At 39.3% G+C, this 21919-nt stretch overlaps 1 protein-coding gene across 1 annotated transcript; it reads left to right on the forward strand.

Moving 5' to 3' along the window:
- The first annotated feature begins 5684 nt into the window (after positions 1-5684).
- LOC146002508 (uncharacterized) lies at positions 5685-12329 on the forward strand. Its single transcript, XM_083140404.1, has 2 exons — positions 5685-5855; positions 8941-12329. The coding sequence occupies exons 1-2, from the start codon at positions 5811-5813 to the stop codon at positions 11938-11940; spliced, it is 3045 nt and encodes a 1014-aa protein (XP_082996530.1). The 5' UTR covers positions 5685-5810; the 3' UTR covers positions 11941-12329.
- Positions 12330-21919: the final 9590 nt, after the last annotated feature.

Here is a 21919-nt window from a genome sequence, read left to right on the forward strand (position 1 = left end):
TGCAGTCTAATATTGCCACGCTATATGTACAATTTAAAACAATATTTTTTATGTACGACTCTTCTGTCATTACGAATTCTTGTAGGAAAATTAGAAGCCGTTTTGCGGCAGAATTCCTAGATGTTCCTGTTCCATACAGAGGCACCTGACACGCACCTTCTGCCTTTAGGGCTTTATGTTCGTCTGGTTACAACCCTTTTATCGGACTTTTCAAAGGCTTCTTAGGGTTAGTAGGACCAAGCCCTGGCGAGGTCTGTGGTGCAGGATTTACTTTTAATTATCACCTACGTAGGTTTGAAATGAATGATCATCCAGATCTTTTACTCCAAGATTTATTTAAACTTCCGATGATATACAAACACTTTTCAAACAGACAATTCACCCGATACAACTTGTAGGCCTGAACCTATTAGTTGTACCGAAGTTTATAACCCTGGTCTTTTTGATGATGCAGAAAAACGCCTTAATCAGAGTTGGGTTTGTGGAATATGTGCCAAATGGAGCACAAGTACACCAGCCAATCCGAAGATTGAAGCAAGATATTACCCAACGTCCCTTGAACCATCAGCCTTTCGGCAACCAGGAGAATGTCCCCTAGGCTTACAGAAGTCTAGCTCTTTCATATCATAATTTTGTTTACAATTTACCATGGTTACTACATAGTTGTTTTATATTTCCATAGTTTCAGCATTTTTTTTATATTTAAGTTAAACAATTCATTACCTATTGTAACATTAACAATAACATTTTTATGGCAAGAAATCTAACAATCTTTAGAGAAAAGATACAACACTAATTCTTAACAAGAAAGATTTTTATAACATAGACTGAATAGTTTAGTGCTTAAAAGGCATGTGTTGACAGGGGCGACACACACCGTTCGAAAACTTGTGAACAAATTTAGGGAAACGAGGTATGTTCTTGTTAAGAGGGGAAGGCTAAAACAACGTGTGCTTACCGAGGAGAAACTAGACGACGTTGGAGCCCGATTCGAACATACTCCTCCAAAATCCCTCCGGTGCCTCACACATGAAACAAACATTTTCATAACGTCTGCTTGTCAAGCTACCAAGCTTATAAACCTGAAACCATACACAAGAAGAATTGAATGAAAATATCAGGAGAGTAACTGTACGTGTTAGTGAAAATTTCCTAAAAATATGCCGTAAATGTGTGGATGCAGGAGGAGAACACATCTTGTAAAAAGGTACGTCCTCGGTATAATTGTAACTGTCAATTTCATTGTACGAGCTTATTTCATTACATACGCGGATGTTGCATCCAGTTTGCCGGCAGACGCGCTCTCACTGCCCGGTGCGCTAGCCGCACAACGGACGACTCGACCGTGAAAAGCAGTGTAGAATGCTTAGGTACCCGTGAAAGCATGGATAGACACAATGAAATACATTCTGTGCGTAAAACACTAAATAGCTTTATTAACTTTCAACATTTGTACAACATGGCGCCTGAGGAATCTAAAACTAACTCAATCTGATCAACAACAGAATATTGAACACATTTCTTCTTCTTCTTCGTAGCTATATGATTATACGTAATATAGGTAATACTCAACCACAACAACCTTCATATGCAAAGAACGGTGGCCAGAAAGGGAAAGCTTTTTCGAATTAAAATCATTCAAGCAAAGCAGATTCCTTGTTCCTTCATTCCTTTATTGTAATAATATAAATATATGGAGACTTATATAATGTGACAGAAACATAATTAACACGCATGTATTTATGTTGATATTTTATTAGAATCAAAGATCATATTTATTTGCAGAGAACTTTGAAGCACAAAGCATAACTGTAGATGTACAAGTAGCAGTTACTTATCAGGTATCGATAACTATAATTGAGTTACTTGCTAAAATGAGTAACTGTAACTCAGTAACTTATAAAAAGCAAATTTTCGAACACCCTTGCATCGTCGCCTTGCAATCAAAGGGTCCCGAGATCGATACCCGGTAGAGGCACATGGTGGTTCGGATCCCACTTTAAACTGTAGGTCCAGTCACGATTATCCGTACTGTGCATAAAGTGGACTTAAAATACCAAATCAATCAATCAAAAAATCGAACACTCTTTTCTGAGTAATTTGAAGACTAAAGTTGGTAAACGCTGTAAGTGCCACAATAATTTAAACACCGTTTTCCACGTTAAACAGTGAAATGTGCCATGCTTTGTAATGTGGTAAACGTGAAATGTGGCTGGTAGCCCTCTAAGTAGTTCAAAGGGCGTGTAAAAAGGTCTAGTGTGCACGTTATTACGGGCTGATGTGCGGAACGATGCGATTTACCAACACTTTCGCTTTTGGCACTTACAACGTAGACCACTTTTAGTCCTCATTTGACTTTGATCATTGTCTTTACCTGATTAACATCACAAATTGTACGGTCAACGTGCTTTTTAGGTGAAAGATCGATATTGTAGAATTCTTCCGTTGCATTTCAAATCGTGCAAGAATGCAACAATCCAATCCAACTAAGCTATACTTTACAATCTCCAACATAACTTAAAATTCGTTCATAACATTTCTAAACCGTTTGTTGCTTTATTGATTTTATTTTAGTAATTAACATTTTTACTTCATAGTGTCAACGATTCTAAGGTCACTCCTTGTATCCGCTATATTCGGTTTTACGGCTGCTGAATTGAAAATATTGAAAGATAAGAGTTTTGTTACGATTTGCTTATTGATTGTTGTTTTTGGCCTATTTTAGTTAATCGCGAGGATGAAGGTGATTGATTGGTGATCACATTATTATATGAATGAGATGAAAGGATTATCCCCAACACATGTAGACAGGACACATCACAAGCCTCACAGAGGTATAAACTGGAAGTAGGTCCAAACGCCGGAGCCTCGTTAGTCTGTTACAAGGGTCTGGTGCGGGACACACCCAGCTCCCACCAAACGCTAAAACTAAATGCTAGCAGCTCTAAACCTGACCCTTCTAATCTAACCACATGTGCATTATTAGACCTAAGCGGAATTCTAGGTCAGGAATTGTTAGGTTAGAAATACAGGTTTAGATTTTAGCATTTAACGTTGGCGTTTGATGAAAGCTGCGTGTGCCCTGCACCAGAACCCTGCAACAATGTAGTCAAGAATGGTGTGCTGAAGCAAAGTATATACTGAAGTGTCCCTGTTTTATCCCCTAGAGCAGTGGTTCTCAAACTGTGGTACGCGTACCGCCAGGGGCACATGAAACGCTTGAATGGGTACGCAATCAACTAGTGGGTTGTCATCCATGGTGTACTTAAAAAAAAGTACCGACATACTAAATTTGAAGCAGAATCTCCGCTTGAAAGTTTCAAGTTCACAACCAGTCATCAAGAAACTGTGTTAGGCTATGCAGGCACATCCTTCTCACTAGAAGCTCGGATGATCTACAATTAAAACTCCAAAATTGTGCTTGACAGCTTGTTTACAAACTTATTTATGTTCCTTGCTTTTTTTCAATAACTCTGGAAAAAATATAGAAAATTAAAGTTTTTATATATTTTGGTCTAGGAATTAATTCGTGCGCCTGGACAAGAGAAGGCGTAACGAGCGTATCGTCCCACAGTTCCGTGTATCCACACATGCGTTGAAAACTCCTGTCAGCGCGCATCGTTCGTAGTATAGGGCAGTTGATTGACGCGTCAACAACAGCATTTTGTAGTCAACTGAACATGGCGCAGTTCGTGCCAGATAAAGTGTTTTTGCGGGGTGTTCTGCTTCATTACTTTAACATGCAGAAAAGTGCTACCGAAAGTCATCGTATTTTGGTGTAAGTGTATGGTGACCATGCGCTAGCTGAGCGAACGTGTCAGAAGTGGTTTGCACGGTTTAGAAGTGGTGATTTCGGCCTGGAAGACCAAGAGCGACTGGACAGCCAAAAAAATTTGAAGACGAAGAATTGAGAGCATTGCTCGATCAGGATTCGTGTCAAACGCAGGAAGAACTTGCAGAAGCATTAGGCGTTGATCAAACAACAGTTTCCAAACGCCTCAAAGCCATGGGAATGATTCAAAAGATGTCACATTGGGTTCCACATGAATTGAAAGACAGAGACTAATGAAATACGAAAAACCATTTGCGAATTGCTGCTTCAAAGACAGAAAAGAAAGGGGTTTTTGCATCGCATTGTTACTGGCGATGAGAAGTGGATCCATTACGAGAACCCGAAACGAAAAAAGGCCTGGGTGAAGCCAGGTGAACCAGGTCCATCACAACCGAAACGAGATATTCACTGTGCAAAGGTTATGCTGTGCATATGGTGGGATATGAAACGTGTGGTGTACTATGAGCTGCTGCAACCGGGTGAAACTATTAATGGAGAACGTTATCGACGACAATTAATGCGTTTGAAGCAAGCTCTGGCCCGGAAACGAAAAGAATGGGAGAACAGACATGATAAACTTATTTTTCAACATGATAACGCTCGCCCACATGTCGCAAAACCGGTCTAAACCTATTTAGAAAATGTCGGATGGGTTGTTTTACCCCACCCGCCGTATTCACCAGACGTTGCTCCTTCGGACTACTACTTGTTCGATTGCATGAATAACGATTTGATTGGACAGCGGTTCACTTCTTCAGAAAATATCGAAAAATGGGTCTCTGACTGGATCGCTTCAAAGGATGAGAACTTCTTTCGCCACGGAATCCGTAACTTGCCTGACAGATGGGCGAAAGTGGTGGCTCGCGATGGACAATATTTTTCTTAAGGTATTTATGTATTTTGTGTTTGAACTACAGCTTCAATATGTGCGTAACAACCGCACGAATTAATGCCTAGACCTAAATACTTCTTAGCATACATGTGTTTCACATTTTAATTTTTGTAATTAATCATAAAGATTGTAAACGTAGGAACACACAATAAAATAATATACGTAGGATTGTAATGTTTATTTGTTTACCATCTTTCCACATACAGCCGGAATGCCATTTGCTCTATTGCAAATACACACCTCCAACATATCAAAAGTGCCCACGAATCAGACAGCCAAAAAAATAAAAAAATCCCCAAAACTCTCTATTCGGAAAAATAGTATGGTGGGAGTACATTAGACGTTTAGTTATGACTAAAGGGTACAATGAGAACCCCTGCTCTAGAGTATCTAGTCATACTATTAAAGTCACTACAGCATGTCCGATAAGTTCCTCACCATAGGCCAAGTGAGAGTATTTGTTCAACGTATCCTCAGTATGCTCTGTAAACGGAATGGCAGGTTGTAAAGGAAATGCTGAACACAATCTGTGGCCATGGCATGGCACAGTCCTCAATCATGGTGGGAAGTGGGCTAGGGCGGGAACCTTCACCTTTCACAGTCAATTTACAAATCTGATGTGGAACTTTTCGAACACCCTGTATATTCCCACACATAATAGCGTTCTCCGGTCAATTCATCGTATAAAAATTTACTACTTAATTTACACCATTCTATAAGTGCACGTTACACGGTCGTTGAAACAAGACAACGATATTTCTTTTCTCTATTGTTTAAATAATCACTTTCTATCCCCCCTCTCCCTCTCGGCCAGTACAATTGAAACTGCATTACTCTAAAGAAAAAATAATAATATAGGCCTAAAGAAATTATATTGTGAATGCGTGGAATGTAGAAATTCGCACAGTTCACAAACAAAATACAATTCCTTTTCTGACTATTAACAAGATTCATCTCGTGAAATCCACATTACTCATGCAGCGGTTTCAGTTAATTCCCGTTAACTGAGCACGCTGGTATTCGAAGCATGATGACTCGGAATGTGATCAGTACTCCCGCGAAGAGGGTCGAAATCATCACCGGAAAATGACTGCGATAATTATCGCCATTACTATTCTGCTCATGTGCCAGGTGAGTTGCACGTGTTGCTTCAAATAAGCCAGTATTAATGTTAGTACGTAAACGCCAGTGTTCGGAATGTAACTTACTTTACAAAAAACTAGTGACTGTTGCTTATTTTGAGAAATATGTCAGTTACAATTGAAAACCTCAGGAGTAAAATCAGATAAGTCACATTTTCCTGCTATTACAAAATAATACATTCAAAGTTTTAAAGAAACCGCAACAGCACTCGAGCATTTCTTTCTCGCTCAATTTAAATTCGTTCAAAGTTGCTTATTGATTCATTGAAAGAAAATTTCCTGGACCGTATTTAAATTGATCCGGAAAAAAGATTCTTGGACCGAATTGAAATACGTACTTTAAACATAAAAAGGTTCTTTAGGTTAAAAAACCCATTTGCACTTGCGGATTTTTTCTCCCGGGCGGAATAGACTTTATTTAAAATTCTTGCATTTTAAACAACCCTGGAATTGTTATATATCCAAGGAACCCATACATTCTTTTAGGTTGTATTGGGTTCAGTAACAGGACCGAAACCTTTTTTTCTCGCACAATTTAAATTCGGTCCAACTTGCGTATTGGTTCACTTCAATGCGAAACTTGGACCCTATTCTAACTGATTCGGAAAAATGTTCCTGGACCGAATTAAAATTCTTTGCAGATAAGTAGGTTCTTTACGGTCCAGAATCCATTTACGCTTGCTGATTTTCCCTCCTGCACCGGAACTGAACTTAATTAAAATTCCTGAACCTTTAACAACCTTGCTTTCAAGATCCACTAGTTTTCGGCCGTGTACCATTTTTGAACTTTCACATTTATCAAAGTTTTTCTTCTGTACAATTACATCAGACAAAACTATACTGACGAAACTATTTACTGTCATCAACAGCAGCAAATCGATAATATTGACTTATCACGGTTTTTCACCTGCACTTTACAATTACTTTAATATTTTCTTAACTCTAGACATAAGATACAATGTTTTATGCATGGAACTTTCATCTTCTCTTGTAATATCTGAGAAACTAAAAGTAAAAATACACAAAACAGTAATTTTGCCTGTAGTATTGTATTGATATGAAACTTAGCCCATTACATTAAAAGTATTTGAAAATAATATCCTTAGAAAAATATTTCAACGTAAAAGAGATGATGAGACAGGTGAATGGAGAAGGTTACATAATTTAGAACTCTATAATTTGTATTCATGTGCGGATATTAATACGTAGAATAATTAAATCAAGGAGACTTAGGTGTGCTAAAAAGCTTTCGATTAAAGTTCACCGCGAACATATCTGTCACTGAAATGATTGAAGTAATTTGTGGCCGAAAGCCATGCTGAAAATCAGGTAATATGTTTCTCTCCATTGTTTGCTTCTGTGATCGTGTATGAAGGATTCTTTCGAATGTCTTCCCTAGATGACTGGGAACAATTATCGGCCTGCAGTTGATAGGGAAGAGATGATATTTTACTCCCTTTGAAATTGGGCAGTATTGCAATCTTCCATTGCTGGGGGTAGTATTAGTTCCTTATTAATATAACCTTTTTGTCTGATACTGTGTTTCAGGGTTGCTGGAATAATATTACCAATGGCAGATGCTTTGTTCGTTGGCATCCACATTAAGCAGTGGCTACTTGTCTAGGTGTAAAGATGTCCTGCATATTTTCTGGATGTGGTTCTGCAAGAAAGTCTTCCAGATATTTTTTGACTTCTTCAACATTTGTTCTTCATAATCTTTTTTTCTTCATATGCATTTGTTCTTAATATTTTCTTTCTTCACAATCATTTGTTCTTCATTTTCACCTTCATATTTATTTGTTCTTCCTATTATTTTTCTTCATATTTATTTGTTCTTCAGCCAAATTCTTCTGCCTGCATCAGTGGATCAAGGGATAATCCTCTGAGTGTGTGCATGACTTGAGTTTTTATTCGTGTTCTTCTCATCATTTTACAGAAGTCCGAAGTATTGGGGTTAGTTTCTTGAAATATTTCTTCCCATCTTCCAGTAATTGTGCGGATGAGATATTGGATTGGAGCTGTTGCCCCCGTCGATGGTAATGATGTGAACGTGTAGTTTGATATTTCTCTCTTGCTGATCTCTTCCTTTTCAGGAGCAATGCAATATTAGGATCAATTGTAGCTTGTCTGGTTGCCATTCTTTGGGTGGATGTGATATTGGCAGTTAGTTAGTTGGTTGATTTGGTGTTTTAAGTCTACTTTATGAACAGTAAGGCTAATCGGGACTAGACCTACAGTTTAAAGTGGGATCTGCCGAACCACTATGTGCCTCCACCGGGTATCGAACCCGGGACCCCTTGATTACAAGGCCACGACGCTACCACTGTGCCATTGGAGAGACCCGATATTGGTTGTTAGCCTGTGTATCACCCGATCTATGTCATTTTGATCTTGAATTGTGTCGTGCAGATCAATCGCTTTATTGATGTATTGGCCATAGGCATTCCAATTCACCTCTTATATATATATCGTGACGGGGGAAGCCTCGTTTGCAATGTATGTGAAATCTAGTTGTAAATCGGATCATGATTCAAGTTGAGAGCCGACACGTGGCCCACTAATTACGACGGATAGGTCTTCGATAAGGACCATTTCAGCATTCGCTTGAAGGTACTGAAAGGAACCACGATGTAAAGCCCTGTTAAGAATATCCATCCTTGAGGATACGCAAGTCTGCCACCTTAACAACCCATATAAACTCACCTAACAGCACTAGGATGAACTGGTGAAACGGATATAAGAAATTAGCCGTCTTGATGGGAGAGGGCGTTGTCCCTTCGTCAATTTCCTCTCATCATCACTCAACCTCATCGTCACGACTAACGGAAGTGTCAGAAAAGTGAAGTAAAATAACGAAACATAAATTGCAAGAAATTGAATTTAGGTCCCTTGGTTTTACAACGCGTTATTGTAACCACTCCACTACAGAGGTTGGTAATAGCTTCTATAAAAAAAATATTTAAAAAAATAATAAAAAAGTGTAACAAAGTAAAGATTATTTATTCAACAATATTATTCTTTATTATTTTACGATTTTTAGCAAAACTTTTTAATTTGGATACATATACTTGCAGATGTTTGCCAATGACGACTCACTGGACGGAACGGATTCAGAATCAGCAAGCTCTGAGGAAGAAGAGGAGGAGAAAGAAGAAGACGTGCCCTTGGATCCAGGGGAGATTGAACACACTCTCTCAGCAGCCATCACTCTCAGGAACAACATCCTTCTATCGGTGGGTACAGCGCTAAGGAACATGCGGCTTACTTCAAAGGCAAACGAGTACAAGGCTCTTTCCAGCATATTCGAAGGCTTCCAAGCGTTCCAAATAGACACCATGGACATCGTGGGGAATGTACAGGACCTCCTGGACGAGTCGCCCAACAAGCAGTTCTTGGGGATACTGAAGCGACTTCGCAGCACTGTGTCGTGTCGGTTTTATTGCGAAATCGATATTTCCGTGAACGCTCTGAAGCAGGGTACAATAGACTTCAACATGCTGCTAGACAACAGTGGGTTCTCCTTTCTCAAGGACGTCGGACTATTCAGGAAACGATGGTTGAAGTCTCTGTGGTTCTCCAAAACGAGCGACAGCGTCGGTGTCAACCGGACGGACTTCTGCGATAGGCAGGCAAGGTTCTACTTCGCCATCAGCAAGGCGTTTACCAACAAGATTCTTCCTTTGACTGCAAACATATACACTAGCTTTCTTCTTAATCTGAATTACAATTACATGCCGTCGGACGCGTATGAGATACTAAAGCACGTGACCGGCATCATTAAATCCGAATCGCAATCGGTGGATGATTTCTTCATAAAAATAAAATTGCGAGATTACTCCAATATCTACAGCATGTGCCTGGATATCTTAGTAATGATTGAACAGAATAAGCTGATAAAAGACTCAAATTTCTACTTCCACATTTCCATGCTACAGCCCTACATGGTTCCAAAACCTTTAGGTACTTTCTTCTACGACGACAATCCGCAGATGAGCGACCTTTTGAGCTTTGCTGATGTTGTCGAGGAGCTCAGGTACATCGACGTTCACCATCACCCTTCTGACGTCATCGAAGCATTTCACACGGTGCTGGATGAGCTGGTGATTAGAAGTAACCACTTAAAATTCATCAACATCTCACTGCTCTATTACTCGTATGAGGACAAGGAGGACGTGCTTCTTGCAATCTTGCAAAGGCTCGTGTTTGTCCTTGAGAAGTCCAGCAGGTTGGTTCAGCTATCCAAGTCGCTAATGATACACTTCAAATTATCGGAATACACGAAGGACAATAGGGTTTATATTCCCTCGGCAAGGCACGAGATAATTCTCCTTCTAGACTCTTTCAGGTCGCTACAGGAAGAAGGGGTGACCTCAATGATACAAGAAGTACTAAGAGTCATTTCTGCAACGAATATCCCTTGGGGGAAGATTTTGGAGAACTTCCAAGTACCAGTATCCATCAATCCGCGACCACTGTTTATGGAGATACTGAAAGAGTTGATAAAGTACGACAATATATTTCAATTCGGGCAGATATGCCAGCTGAAGAACTTCATAGATGCGTTTGTCCTGATGAAAGACGATGTCGACTTTGTAAAGACCTACGACAACCGTACTCAAAATGTCATCTACCGGACAAAAATATCCACCTGTCTCTCACAGTGTCTGTCAACGTCCACTAATAAAAAGAAGATGCCGTTTGGTGACGGTATTGGTACGAGAAGGCCTGTACCCCTCTACTATATTGACAATACTTATGCGGTACAGACACAGCGACTGAGAAAGCAGGGCATCTATTGGCCAGAAGATACAGTACTCAAGGTTAAAAAAGTCAGCGGCGAGGCACTTGTTGCTGTTCTAGATCCCCAAACTCCTTCAAGCATTAAAAGTTTTGTCCTGAAGTATCTCTCAAATCCTTCGTCGTACGACAAGTTGAAGCGGTTTGATTATAAAGCTTACAAAAAACGGTCAGTACTGTTGTTGAACCTCCTGAACCACTTGAAGAAGAAGGAAACCGACAAGAAAACCATTGACAACATAGAGCAGGCGAAGAAGCACATAAAATCTGACGAGATTGGTGACCAGTCACCTCCTCTGAAAACTGGACTCTTGAGGATTAAGTACAAGGCTCCCAAAGAAAATATAACAACTGTTTTCAGCCAAATCAAGCAAGACAACATGTGCCTCAGAGACAAGCAAATTCTGTTGAACATCCTGAAGCATTTTGAGAACATCTCCAACTCCGAACCTTCATACAGTTGTCTTGGATGCTTCACTGACACCTTCGACCACTTCTTATCTGCAAAGAAGACACAAAATTTTGCAAATGTACGGAAAGCATATGAACCTAACATTTCAGTCGCTACGGTAGGTAACAATGAAACTTGTACTCAGAAGACAATCCACATATGGAAAATCTCAGGTGTTCCTGTCAACATATTAGGAGTTCTTCAAGCAATTCCTAAGTTCTTACTACCACAAAGCGACAGGGTTGTATACGAAAGGGTACACCAAACATTTCAGAATGACTCCATAAGTTTTAGCTATTTTCTTCGTAAATTGAACCTCGAGAATTACAAGACACGTAGCGAACTTCTGAAAGATATTTTCCATGAATTCTACCTTACCCCTAACCTTGATACAAATTTGGTGCATGATCTAAAGACGATAGAACCATACATTAGATCGGATAGGGCCGGGGATGAGCCAGTGGACATCATCGACGACGTGACACAACCTGGAGAAGATTTCACATCCATCGCTATAGATCTCGAAAATCTCTTCAACGTACCACTTGAGAATGATGACTTGAAAACATCCAAAGATATACAAAATGTTATAGATTACTTGGAAAATTCGCCAGATGACCTTGCTAATTTTTTCCACCATTTTACCTTTGAAAGATGCGTGGAATCAAACCAGTTTCTTGTAAAACTCTTAGAGCACCTGGCATCTTTACCAAAAATTCCAAGTTTTGTTAGAAGTTCGGCTCAGACACTCACAACCATCAAGATAAAAGGGGTAACCGATATGCCTTTCGTTATTTACTCGGATTATACAAAAGATGAACTATGAGACAAACAGTAACTAAAAAGGTAACTTGTTAGAAGTGGGGTGGATGAAAACTACCTAATAATCGACTAACTGGGTTCAGTGATACTATGTAACATTTTGTAGCTACACGTTATCGGTGTTTGCAGTACGTCTGCCAAAAATAAAAATTGAGTCAATAACGGTAGTGTTGAAGATTCATGTTTACAATGACTATAGGTCACTTACGGGCACTGACCTCAGTTGGGAGAGCAGAAAGCTAGATAACACACAGGTACATGCACACGGTCGTTTTCGCACAGTCCAAAGAAATTACAACACTTGCCCTTTATTCTCTCTATGCTGTCTTGTATTGTCTTGTTTTATTGTCTCCTTGTTGCTATAGTCTCAGTATAAATGTTCAAATGCGTCCTGCGTTGGCTCACTTACCAGTCGACGGAGTTGATGGTGATTGGCTGTGTGTTCAAGAAGACGTCCCTGACAATGAAAAACTTATACGTTTCATGTATTATGTTGTTGGTCAGTAGGTTGAAAAAACACCATACCTGCAGGAATGTGAAACTGTTACGGCAAGAAGCATGGGATCAACTACATAGTTGAGGATTGGAACGAAAGATTAAATATTGCTGTCACTCGAGAACACCCTCATTAATGCACTGAAGGCAGATGCTGAATTTTATGGCTTTTGTTACGACAGAAGAACACTAAACCTGAAAGGAAAGAAACGAAAAATTAACTCAATTAAGCTTGATGACAGAATCGGCTTGAAAAAAACTCCTGGAAAACGGAAATGTAAAGACGTGTCTGAGTCATTTGGCTTATATTCATAAATCGCAGTAGACTTGAAACACTGATAGTTTGATTTCTAAAGAAAAAATAAATAATCTTGTACAAAATGCAAGGAAATGATAGAAATAATATACAAAAATACAAAAATGGGAAATGGAAACCATCTCCTCGTGGTGTTCCTTGGAAGCGACATAGATCTAAGGGCCTATTGCAAAATGATAGCAAAGGTCACCCTGCAGGCAAGTATTCTTGGACAAAAACCTAATCAGCAAAAGGAGAAGTAAAACTTTCATTCCAACCCCTTCATTCCCGTCCCTGCGCGGAAAAGTCCGTATTTTTATACGCCGCACGGCCGCGCATAGCGACAGAGAAGAGGGGAAATCGAGTGCGCAGAGCGAAGCGGTACACGCTGCTCGAAGGTCAGTTGTTTTCGTTAGCTTGCTCCAGAGATATGTAGGGCAGGGTATAACTTGCGGGGAAATGTTCGGCCCGAAACTGTCCCGAACCCGTTTACAATTGATTTGTGTTTCAATAGTGTAGATATCCCCACCCTTTCTGGTTGCCAAATTTTTACTATTTTTGCTTTTTACTTAATATCCCGATACTTCAAGAGCAGTTGCTGGAATTTCTCACAACAGGAAACTTGTAGAATACCACACTGCAAGTCGATGGAACCGAAAATTTATCAGAAGAACTTATCGAACAGTACACCAACATATCCTCAACATGGAAATCATATCTGATATATTGAACTCTATATATTTATTTCCAGTCCCCCTTTTAATCCAACGAATGAATGAAATCCTTAACGAAAAATAATTAATTTTTCAGCTACTTCAGGTAACAGACACAATCATTGCACCATTATTCTCTATTCCGTCGAGAACGGGGGATTGGGGAGTCCAAGTCGACAATATATATTTCAGTGTTCAATTTCCGACTGCAGCCTCACTCAGCATCGTGAGGACGATTGGAGAGCTACTTGAAAAGAAGAAGTCGCGGCCTTCAGTCTCGGAAACCAGAAAACAGCGGCAATGTGACTCGGATTAGCACACGTCAGCTGTTGTGCCGTGGACTTAAGTTTACATTAGTGCCAAAGCTAAAGATATATAAGCAGATCTTCATCTAAGGCACGAAAAGCGGTGCACTGACCTCCTGCTGAGAATCCCCATTCGCAAGAAGTTCTGTAATAATCCGCTGAGAGGCACTACTTGCAATCTTGCTTCCACTTATTCTAACAAACAGAACAAGAGATGGCACTGCTAAATTTCAACTTTCAGCAGCTGTCAAGCCTAACTTCACCGGAACCATTGACCTGAAGCGATGGGTTCCGAGAAAACCTTCCACCTGCGAAGCCTCAGTTCTGCCTCAGTGCTTCTGTGATATATTTTTATCTGTGTTAGAACTAAAACGTATCACACCTTGCCTCTTTTTTCTTTGCAATTCATTTATGTCACAATTTGGATATCGTACAAAAATTCTTCATTTAATGTCTGCAGATCTAGTACACGTAAAAGCGACTGTACCAGTGGCGTTAGTGGTCTGGTACTGTGGGTGTGCACATCAGTCTCAAGTCCAGAAGAAGAGTTATTTTTAGAGGTCGGATTTTAAAGAGAAAAAATTACTTTACAAAGGACAAAAAGGGGAAAATTATTGCCAAATGAAAGGAATTGAAACAGGACTATAGAACTCCACCAAAAAATATTATTTTAAATGAAGGCACAATACATATATCCATTCATATAAAAAGGGATATATTAAGTTTCGTATGAAGTAAAAAATGCAAGACATTTAAATTTAATGTATCGGTTTTTATATATGAATGGTTATTGTGCTTTCATTTAAGATAATATAGTGGACTACAAAAATCAACTCAAGTCCTTTTTCATTTCCTTTTTTTAAGGTAAAGTACAGCAAATTATCTTACCATTAGTTTCGATGAAATCTTCCATAAAGCAGCTTACCGCATTGTACGTATCTGGCTTCACCATTTCACTGATACTCAATACTGTCGCCACTGTCACATAGTAAAGTTAAAAGCATTCTAAAAACTTCACAATTAAAGTATAAATCCAGCAGATAAGTACACTTTCAATCCAACAGGTGTGCCGCTTACAATGCGTTTGTTGCTGCGTAAGCCCAGATCGCATTCTTGCAACAATCGCTGCAAGGTACTCCCAACACTCATGGAGGGAACGGAAGGTGGAAGGCGCTTGTTCTTCTTTCGTCTAAGCTGCACCAAATAGATAATTGTTGAATATTTTGTTCAGGAAAAAGACAGTAGTACAAAATATTTTATACGTATATTGTCAATAAAGGGACCAAGGATGATGTGTTTTAAAAGGGGGGAGGAAAATAGGCTGAAAAACTAATCAGTAAATGGAAGATGAAGCAAAATATTTTTAAAACAGGGGGAAAAAGGGAATGAGGACTGAAAAAGGGGAAAAAGTTCAGTCTAAACCATGTAATCTTGTTGGTGGAAGATAATTATCAACACTGTTGTTATTTATTCCAAGATCCGTGTTTAAAAATAAAAAAAGGAATTCCCTTTAAAATCCGTTCTCTAGTTATTTTATTAACGCAGATCAATTACTGAACCACGTTACTGCGTACATAATGATGCTAAATATTTTGGCAACCTTTGTTATGACAACAATTCATTGATAATTATAATGTGACAATGACAGAGAATTGTATTTCATGAAAAAATATCGATTTATTACTTTGGAGATTTTCCGTCAATCACGAGAAGAGCGATGTTATTGGGTAACCTGTAGATAATTCAACATTCCATGACCTGACAAATTCACTGAAAACATAGAAATAGCGATCCATTATATCGTAATTGCAAAATATTTAGTGAATAAAGTAAAACCTAGTTAATCCGGACTAATGGGGGAATAAGTTGACCGGTTTAACGAAAGTCCGGATTAACTGAAATAACCTAAAAGAACAGTGGAAAGTGCAATAAAACTCCGTTTATAGCAACAAAACACGTTTATTATGATGTATTTAAAGGGTATAGGCCTAATACACTATACAGTACAGTACAAAGTCTGCGGGAAACAGAATTTCATCAGTGGTTGACTGCCTTCTCTTTGGGAAGGTCCCTTGTTGACTTCTAGCCACATACATAAAAACCTTTCATTCTGCTATTTTCGCCCTTTTACCTGTCCGGATTAAGCGAAGTCCGGCTTATCGGGGTGCAGATTAACGAGGTTTTACTGTAGTTGTTCGACTGATCGACCCAACAAAGACAAGTGAAATCAAGAGAATAAAAAATACAGTATTTAAAAAGTCAAAATTAAAATTTGCATCAACTTGTTCTGTCAACAAAAGTACCAATATTTACAAAATAAATTTCATTTTGTACCATTTTTATGGCTATTTAAAAGCTAGTTAAGTAACAGGTTTTAAGAACATACAAAATTCAGGTACAGACAGATAAGATTTATACACTTTTCTGACAATCTCTGAAGCAAGTGATCGAAAACAAGCCTCTACAATGACGCGTGGAAGGGCAAGTGAGGGAGGAAAGAGGAAAATGCTGCTGCAACTACCAGCTTCGCTCACCTGTTTGCTTTCTCCCCTTCTCTACCGTTATGTGCGACTTGCTCTACAGATTCCAGGGACAGAGTATGGGCTTCTTTGCTTTGTATTCCACCCACTTTGAACAGTTTTTACTTCCCTATAATGTTTGAAAGACTGGAAGAAGGTGCGATGCGTTGGTCCGACGAGTCTCGGTTTTTAGTGCATTCCGTGGATAGTCGTGTGATGGTTTGGCGTAAACAACACGAAAGTGTTCTTCCATCTTGCACAATGTCAAGGGTGACGGTGGCGGTGGGGAATGTTCACATGGCAGGAACTTGGAACCATGGAACATGAAGATCACCGTTGCACTGCGCAGTATTATCATCGTCTCCTAGTAGGCACTGTGCATCTTACTATGTTGCATTGTTTTCCTGATGGTTCTGGCATTTTCCAGGATGATAATGCAACCAGGGTTGTTAAACGTCCAGGAACGTCCAAGAACCCATAAATTCTAATGGGTTCTATTGGGTTCCGCTGGAGGACCGGAATCTTAATTTTGTCATAATTTAGATTCGGTCCAAGTTGCGTATTGTTTCATTGAAAAAAGGTTCCTGGACCGAATTTAAATTGACCCGGAGAAAAGGTTCCTGGATCGTATTTAAAATGATCCAGAAAAAATGTTCCTGGACCGTATTTAAATTCATCCGGGAAAAAGGTTCCTGGACCGAATTAAAATACTTTACAGATAAAAAGGTTCTTTACGGTCCAGAACCCATTTACGCTTGCTGATTTTCTCTCCTGGACCGGAATTGAATTTATTTAAAATTCCTGGACCTTTAACAACTCTGAATGCAACATCGGGCACTTGTGGTTCAGAATTGGTTTGAGGAACACTCATCTAACATCCAAGACATGGTATGGCCTCCGAATTCGCCAGATTTAAATCCGATAGATCATATTCGGGATTATATGGAGCGACAGATCAGGCACCAGGAGACATCAGTCACGTCAATCCCAGCACTGAAGGCTGCATTGGACTACTCCAGACATCTTGTGGAATCCAACACACTACTAGGTGGGTTGTCATCATTCAGTGGCCACAAAGTGTAGTATAATACGTTCACGGTGGTCTTGATTTTAACACAGAAGACTTTGTTGCGTTTTGCCAATAAAGACGAGTTTCTTTCAACGACAGCTCCTTGCATCTGTCGAAGCATTTGGCAAGGGGCGTACAAGGGACACAATTCTCAGAAAAGTAAAGGAATGCTCCATCTTGGCGATTCCCAACCGGGGTGCCTTGAGATCGGGCGGTGTGCCCTGAGATCGGGCGGTGTGCCCAGAGATATTTTAAGGATAAATGAAAAATAACATATTTGGAAGTAGGCAAATAAAATATTAAGTCTAATTAGAAAACAATAAACGTACGTTTGCCCTTTTTACTCACCCTTGTGTGAACAAGCCTTCTCTGCTATTGCATCAATAAAACCCAAAGCAAGAAATAGACTGCATAATCTTGAGGATGATATGCGTGTTTGGTTGTCAACTGTAAGACCTGGTATCAAACATTTGTGCTCTAAGCAACAATTGCTAGTCTCACATTAATAAATCAAAACTCTTTTGAGTGATTTCCATTGCAGTAAACTGTATTCTCTTCTGATGTTTGTTCCTTATATTATCTTTCAATAAATGAATAACATTAGTACTGGAGTAGGTACAGTAAAAATTCGTTAATCCGGACCCCGATAAGCCGGACTTTGCTTAATCCGGACAGGCAAAAAAACAAGAAAAAAACAAACCAGAATGCAATGTTTTACATGTGGCTAGAAGTCAACAAGAGAACTTTCCAAAGAAAAGGCAGTCAACCACTGATGAAATTCTGTTTCCCACAGACTTTGTACTGTACCATTACCGGCCATACACGGAAACCTTATCTTGAGTGCTCCCGAAAGCACTATAAAGCCAACAAGCACGTGAAAGATCGAGATCGGAAGGGGAAAATCGTCTACAGTGCCGCCAAGAAGCCTTGGGGCTTGAGCTGGGGCCTGTTCATAGGCGAGACGCCTCAGGGCAGCCAGCGGAACCAGCGCCCGGCCCACCGTTCCAGCGTCCAGGCGATCCGGAGATAAGCATCTGCCCCTTTATGGTGCTAATCCTTCGCCATTAACTTCTCCCTCTTAATAATATATTGGAGTGCTTGCCAAAATAAACTCAGTCACTTAACTATTCAATTAGTATTTCTTTAATTTAACTGCTCTACCTCTCAATCGTCGCCCTTTGGTCAACGGGTCCTACCCTCTAAAAAGAGGGTAAATCCGGTACGACTAAGGTTTCAACGCCCCCAATTGTGTCCCCAGGGGCCAGCCCTGGGACAGGAAGCTTAGCCCGTAACGTTACTGTATAGTGTATTTAGGCCTTTAAATACAGCATAATAAACGGAGATTTAATGCACTTTCTACTGTTCTTTTAGGTTATTTCAGTTAATCCGGACTGTCGTTAAACCGGTCAACTTATCCCCCCCCATTAGTCCGGATTCACGAGGTTTTACTTTATTTATTTGACAATAGATTTAACTTTCTCCTGATAATATATTCCACTTAGGTATAAGATTTAAAATTGAAAAAAATTAACAAGAGTGCCCCAACTTTTTTATCTCATTCCCAAGTAAAAAGGTTGGGAAACCCTGTTCTATCCCTTTCCAAAAATGTTGGGGGGGGGAATATGTACTCCTGTACTCTCATTTCCTGTGCCACAGCAATTTTTTTGTACTGATTGTGAGTGCCTCCTACGAAATTCTTAACCAGAAAATAAGTTGATGATATTATAACCCCTCTTGTACTTGCACTCAAGGGCGCCCGCAGAGAGGTGCCAGGGAAGCAATTGGCCCCCCTCCCCTGAGATTTCTGGAAATACTTTATGTAATTCAAATTTTGAAATTGTAGCGTGAAAACATGGACTTGGAGTGCCGTGAAAGACAGCAGATTAATTTCGTATGCAAATTATCCTACTGCTGGGAATGCTTTATGAGAATTCTCTTAACCGGGGGAATGCATCACCTTACCATCCTGCGGGTGGCTTTGCTTGCAATTAATATAATTTCTATTGATACTGGATGCTTAAATTGTATTGTTATTAAGTGACATCAAAATTCGAAGTTAATAACGCTTTGCCTTCCCAGTAGCAAATTTCAAAGCGATTTCTAGTTGAATGAATTCAGACGTTGGCCTAGAATAAGTGTCCAATATATTCAATTCTTGACCATTTATATTTTCCAGAAATACTTGGAATATTTACTCCAAAATCGTTTTGTATCCGGGACATGCACGAAGAATTCTAAAACATAAAACGAACCTTTAAACATGCAATAAATACACAGGAGGCTATAAAATCATAACTTTTGCTTCTTTTTCGACAAAAGAATGGAGCGTTGAAAATGTTCAATCCTCATTCTTTCCCGTTGATATCGAATCAAGTTTCCACTTCGAGCTCTATAAAAACCACCAGAAATGCTCATAATTTCTTATCGGCTCTGCTATTAGTAACGATAGCAAAAAACATTGTTTCCTGTACACAGTGCTAAAGATACAAAACAGCGAGAATTTTTATTACGTTTATATTGCTTTTTATATGGGCACGTTTACAAATCAGTGAGAATTAATAAAGAAACGTGAGAAAAAAACATTCAGATGTTCTCATTTATTTTAAAAGAACCTTCGTCAAAACACAGTTATATACAGCGTGATTCAAAAAGATGAACTCAATTTCGTATGTGAATGACCTGCATACCATTTTAAAGAGGATGACGTAAAGTTTCAAATTTCACCGCTAGAGCGTCCACCTAGCCACAGCTGTGGAGCGTCAGTTGAGGACAGAATGGCTACTATTCAGCGCAATTCTTTTTTCGTTCGTGAGTTCATTAAAACTGAGTCTGCGACTGCAGTGCGGCGTGGTCTTCTCCAACGGGGAAATGTTGGAATAGTCAATTTGAGCAAACGGGCTCTGTCTGTGAACGTAAAATCACGGGCCGACGCGTGTATCAGGTGTTACCCACGTGACCGGAGGGGGCACATTGAGCATTTATATAAACTACATTGTGAGTATAATCAAGTGCGATTTGAAACTTAAACATTAGCATCTCGTCTTTCAAATATTATGTAGATCATTCACATAGGATGTACACCCAACGGCAAAAGAAACAGTAGGCCAATTGTCCACCAGCATTTTCATTCGGTCTGAATTACACAATGTGATGACAATGAATTGAAATAAAGATGTCAATTAGCAGAGAACAATGTCTGCTTCGAACCAACATAGTTTCATTCCTTAAGACAACATAGGATTTAGAATAAAAAAGTAATGAAAATAGTGGTGAACAATTTGTTTACCATTATCTTTGCCGTTGACTGTACAGTTCGTTAAAAATAGTCGTAAGAAATTGAGTCCATCTTTTTGAATCTCACTGTATTTTTCTCATTCCATAATTTTATAATATGGTTGTAAATTTTTGGGAGAACTTTCAGAGTAGTATATTGGCTCCCGCGTAGCCAAATAATTAGCGTTGTCAACGTTGGTGCGAGCTGTTCAGGGTTCGATTCCCGGTGGGAACCCTCAAAATTTGGGCGTTGATTCAGCGCCGTGAGGATATTTAGGGAGTTACTTGAAAAGAAGACGCAGCGGTCTCCGGTTTTGAAAGCCAGAAAACAACATCTCGGGTTCGAATCCTGGCCTGGGCATGGATGTTTATGAGTGTCCAATCATCTATTTCATTATATCATCATTCATCCCTATATTCGTAAATTAACCAAAAGTGGCACAAAAGGCGAAGTAAAATAAAGCAAATCAAAATCATTGGTAGAGCGTAAACGAAGAAAACGTCTTGTAAAGTGAAACCGTTTATAAGCAGAGTCTGCATGAAATATTGAAAGTAAATTGACGTTTCTGTATACGAGTATGTGATATATTGGCCCAGGTCAAGCTCCACGGTTGCTTGAATGGGGTCGGTCCTTCAGGTACCGCCAGATATTCCAGATTGCCAGTCCGGAGCTGCAGGTAGAGAAATAGAGGAGTAATAAAGGGGGAAAAAGGAAACAGAAGAAGAATGAAGGGTAAGCATATAAAAGAGAAACAGAGGAAGAATGGATGTTAAGCAGAAGAAGAGAAAAACAGAGGAAGGATGAATGATAAGAAGGGAAAAGAGAAACAGAGGAAGAATGAATGATAAGCAAGGAAAAGAGAAACAAAGGAAGAATGAATTGTAAGGAAAAAGAGAGACATAGAGGAAGAATGAATGATAAGCAGAAAGAAGAGAAACATGAAGAATCAATGATACGTATAAAAAAAGAGAAACAGAGGAAGAATAAATGATAAGCAGTAAAAAGAGAAATAAGAAGAATGAAGGGTAAGGAAAAAGAGACAGAGAAAGAATGCATGATAAGCAGAAAAGAAGGAACAGAAGAATGAATGATAAGCAGAAAAAAGGAAGCAGGTGATAAATGAAGGATAATCAGAAAAAATAATAACAGATGAATGGTGAAGGATAAGTAGAAAAATGAGAAACAGAGAAAGAAAGAGACAGAATGAATGAAATAATTAAAATTTAATGTAACTGCATCAGTTCCCCCTCTGCTTACGTCAGTAATTAAAGATGCTACATATTTGTAAGAATTTTTAATCAGTTTAAGGAAAG

Source organism: Lepisma saccharinum, chromosome 18 (genome assembly GCF_977018435.1).
Source record: "Lepisma saccharinum chromosome 18, izLepSacc3.1, whole genome shotgun sequence".
NCBI lineage: Eukaryota > Metazoa > Arthropoda > Insecta > Zygentoma > Lepismatidae > Lepisma > Lepisma saccharinum.

Excerpts from the sequence above, each read along its gene's own strand:
- LOC146002508 (XM_083140404.1), top strand. The coding sequence starts at position 5,811 with ATGACTGCGATAATTATCGCCATTACTATTCTGCTCATGTGCCAG. Across the intron at positions 5,856-8,940 it reads CTATTCTGCTCATGTGCCAG|ATGTTTGCCAATGACGACTC; the intron begins GTGAGTTGCACG and ends ATATACTTGCAG.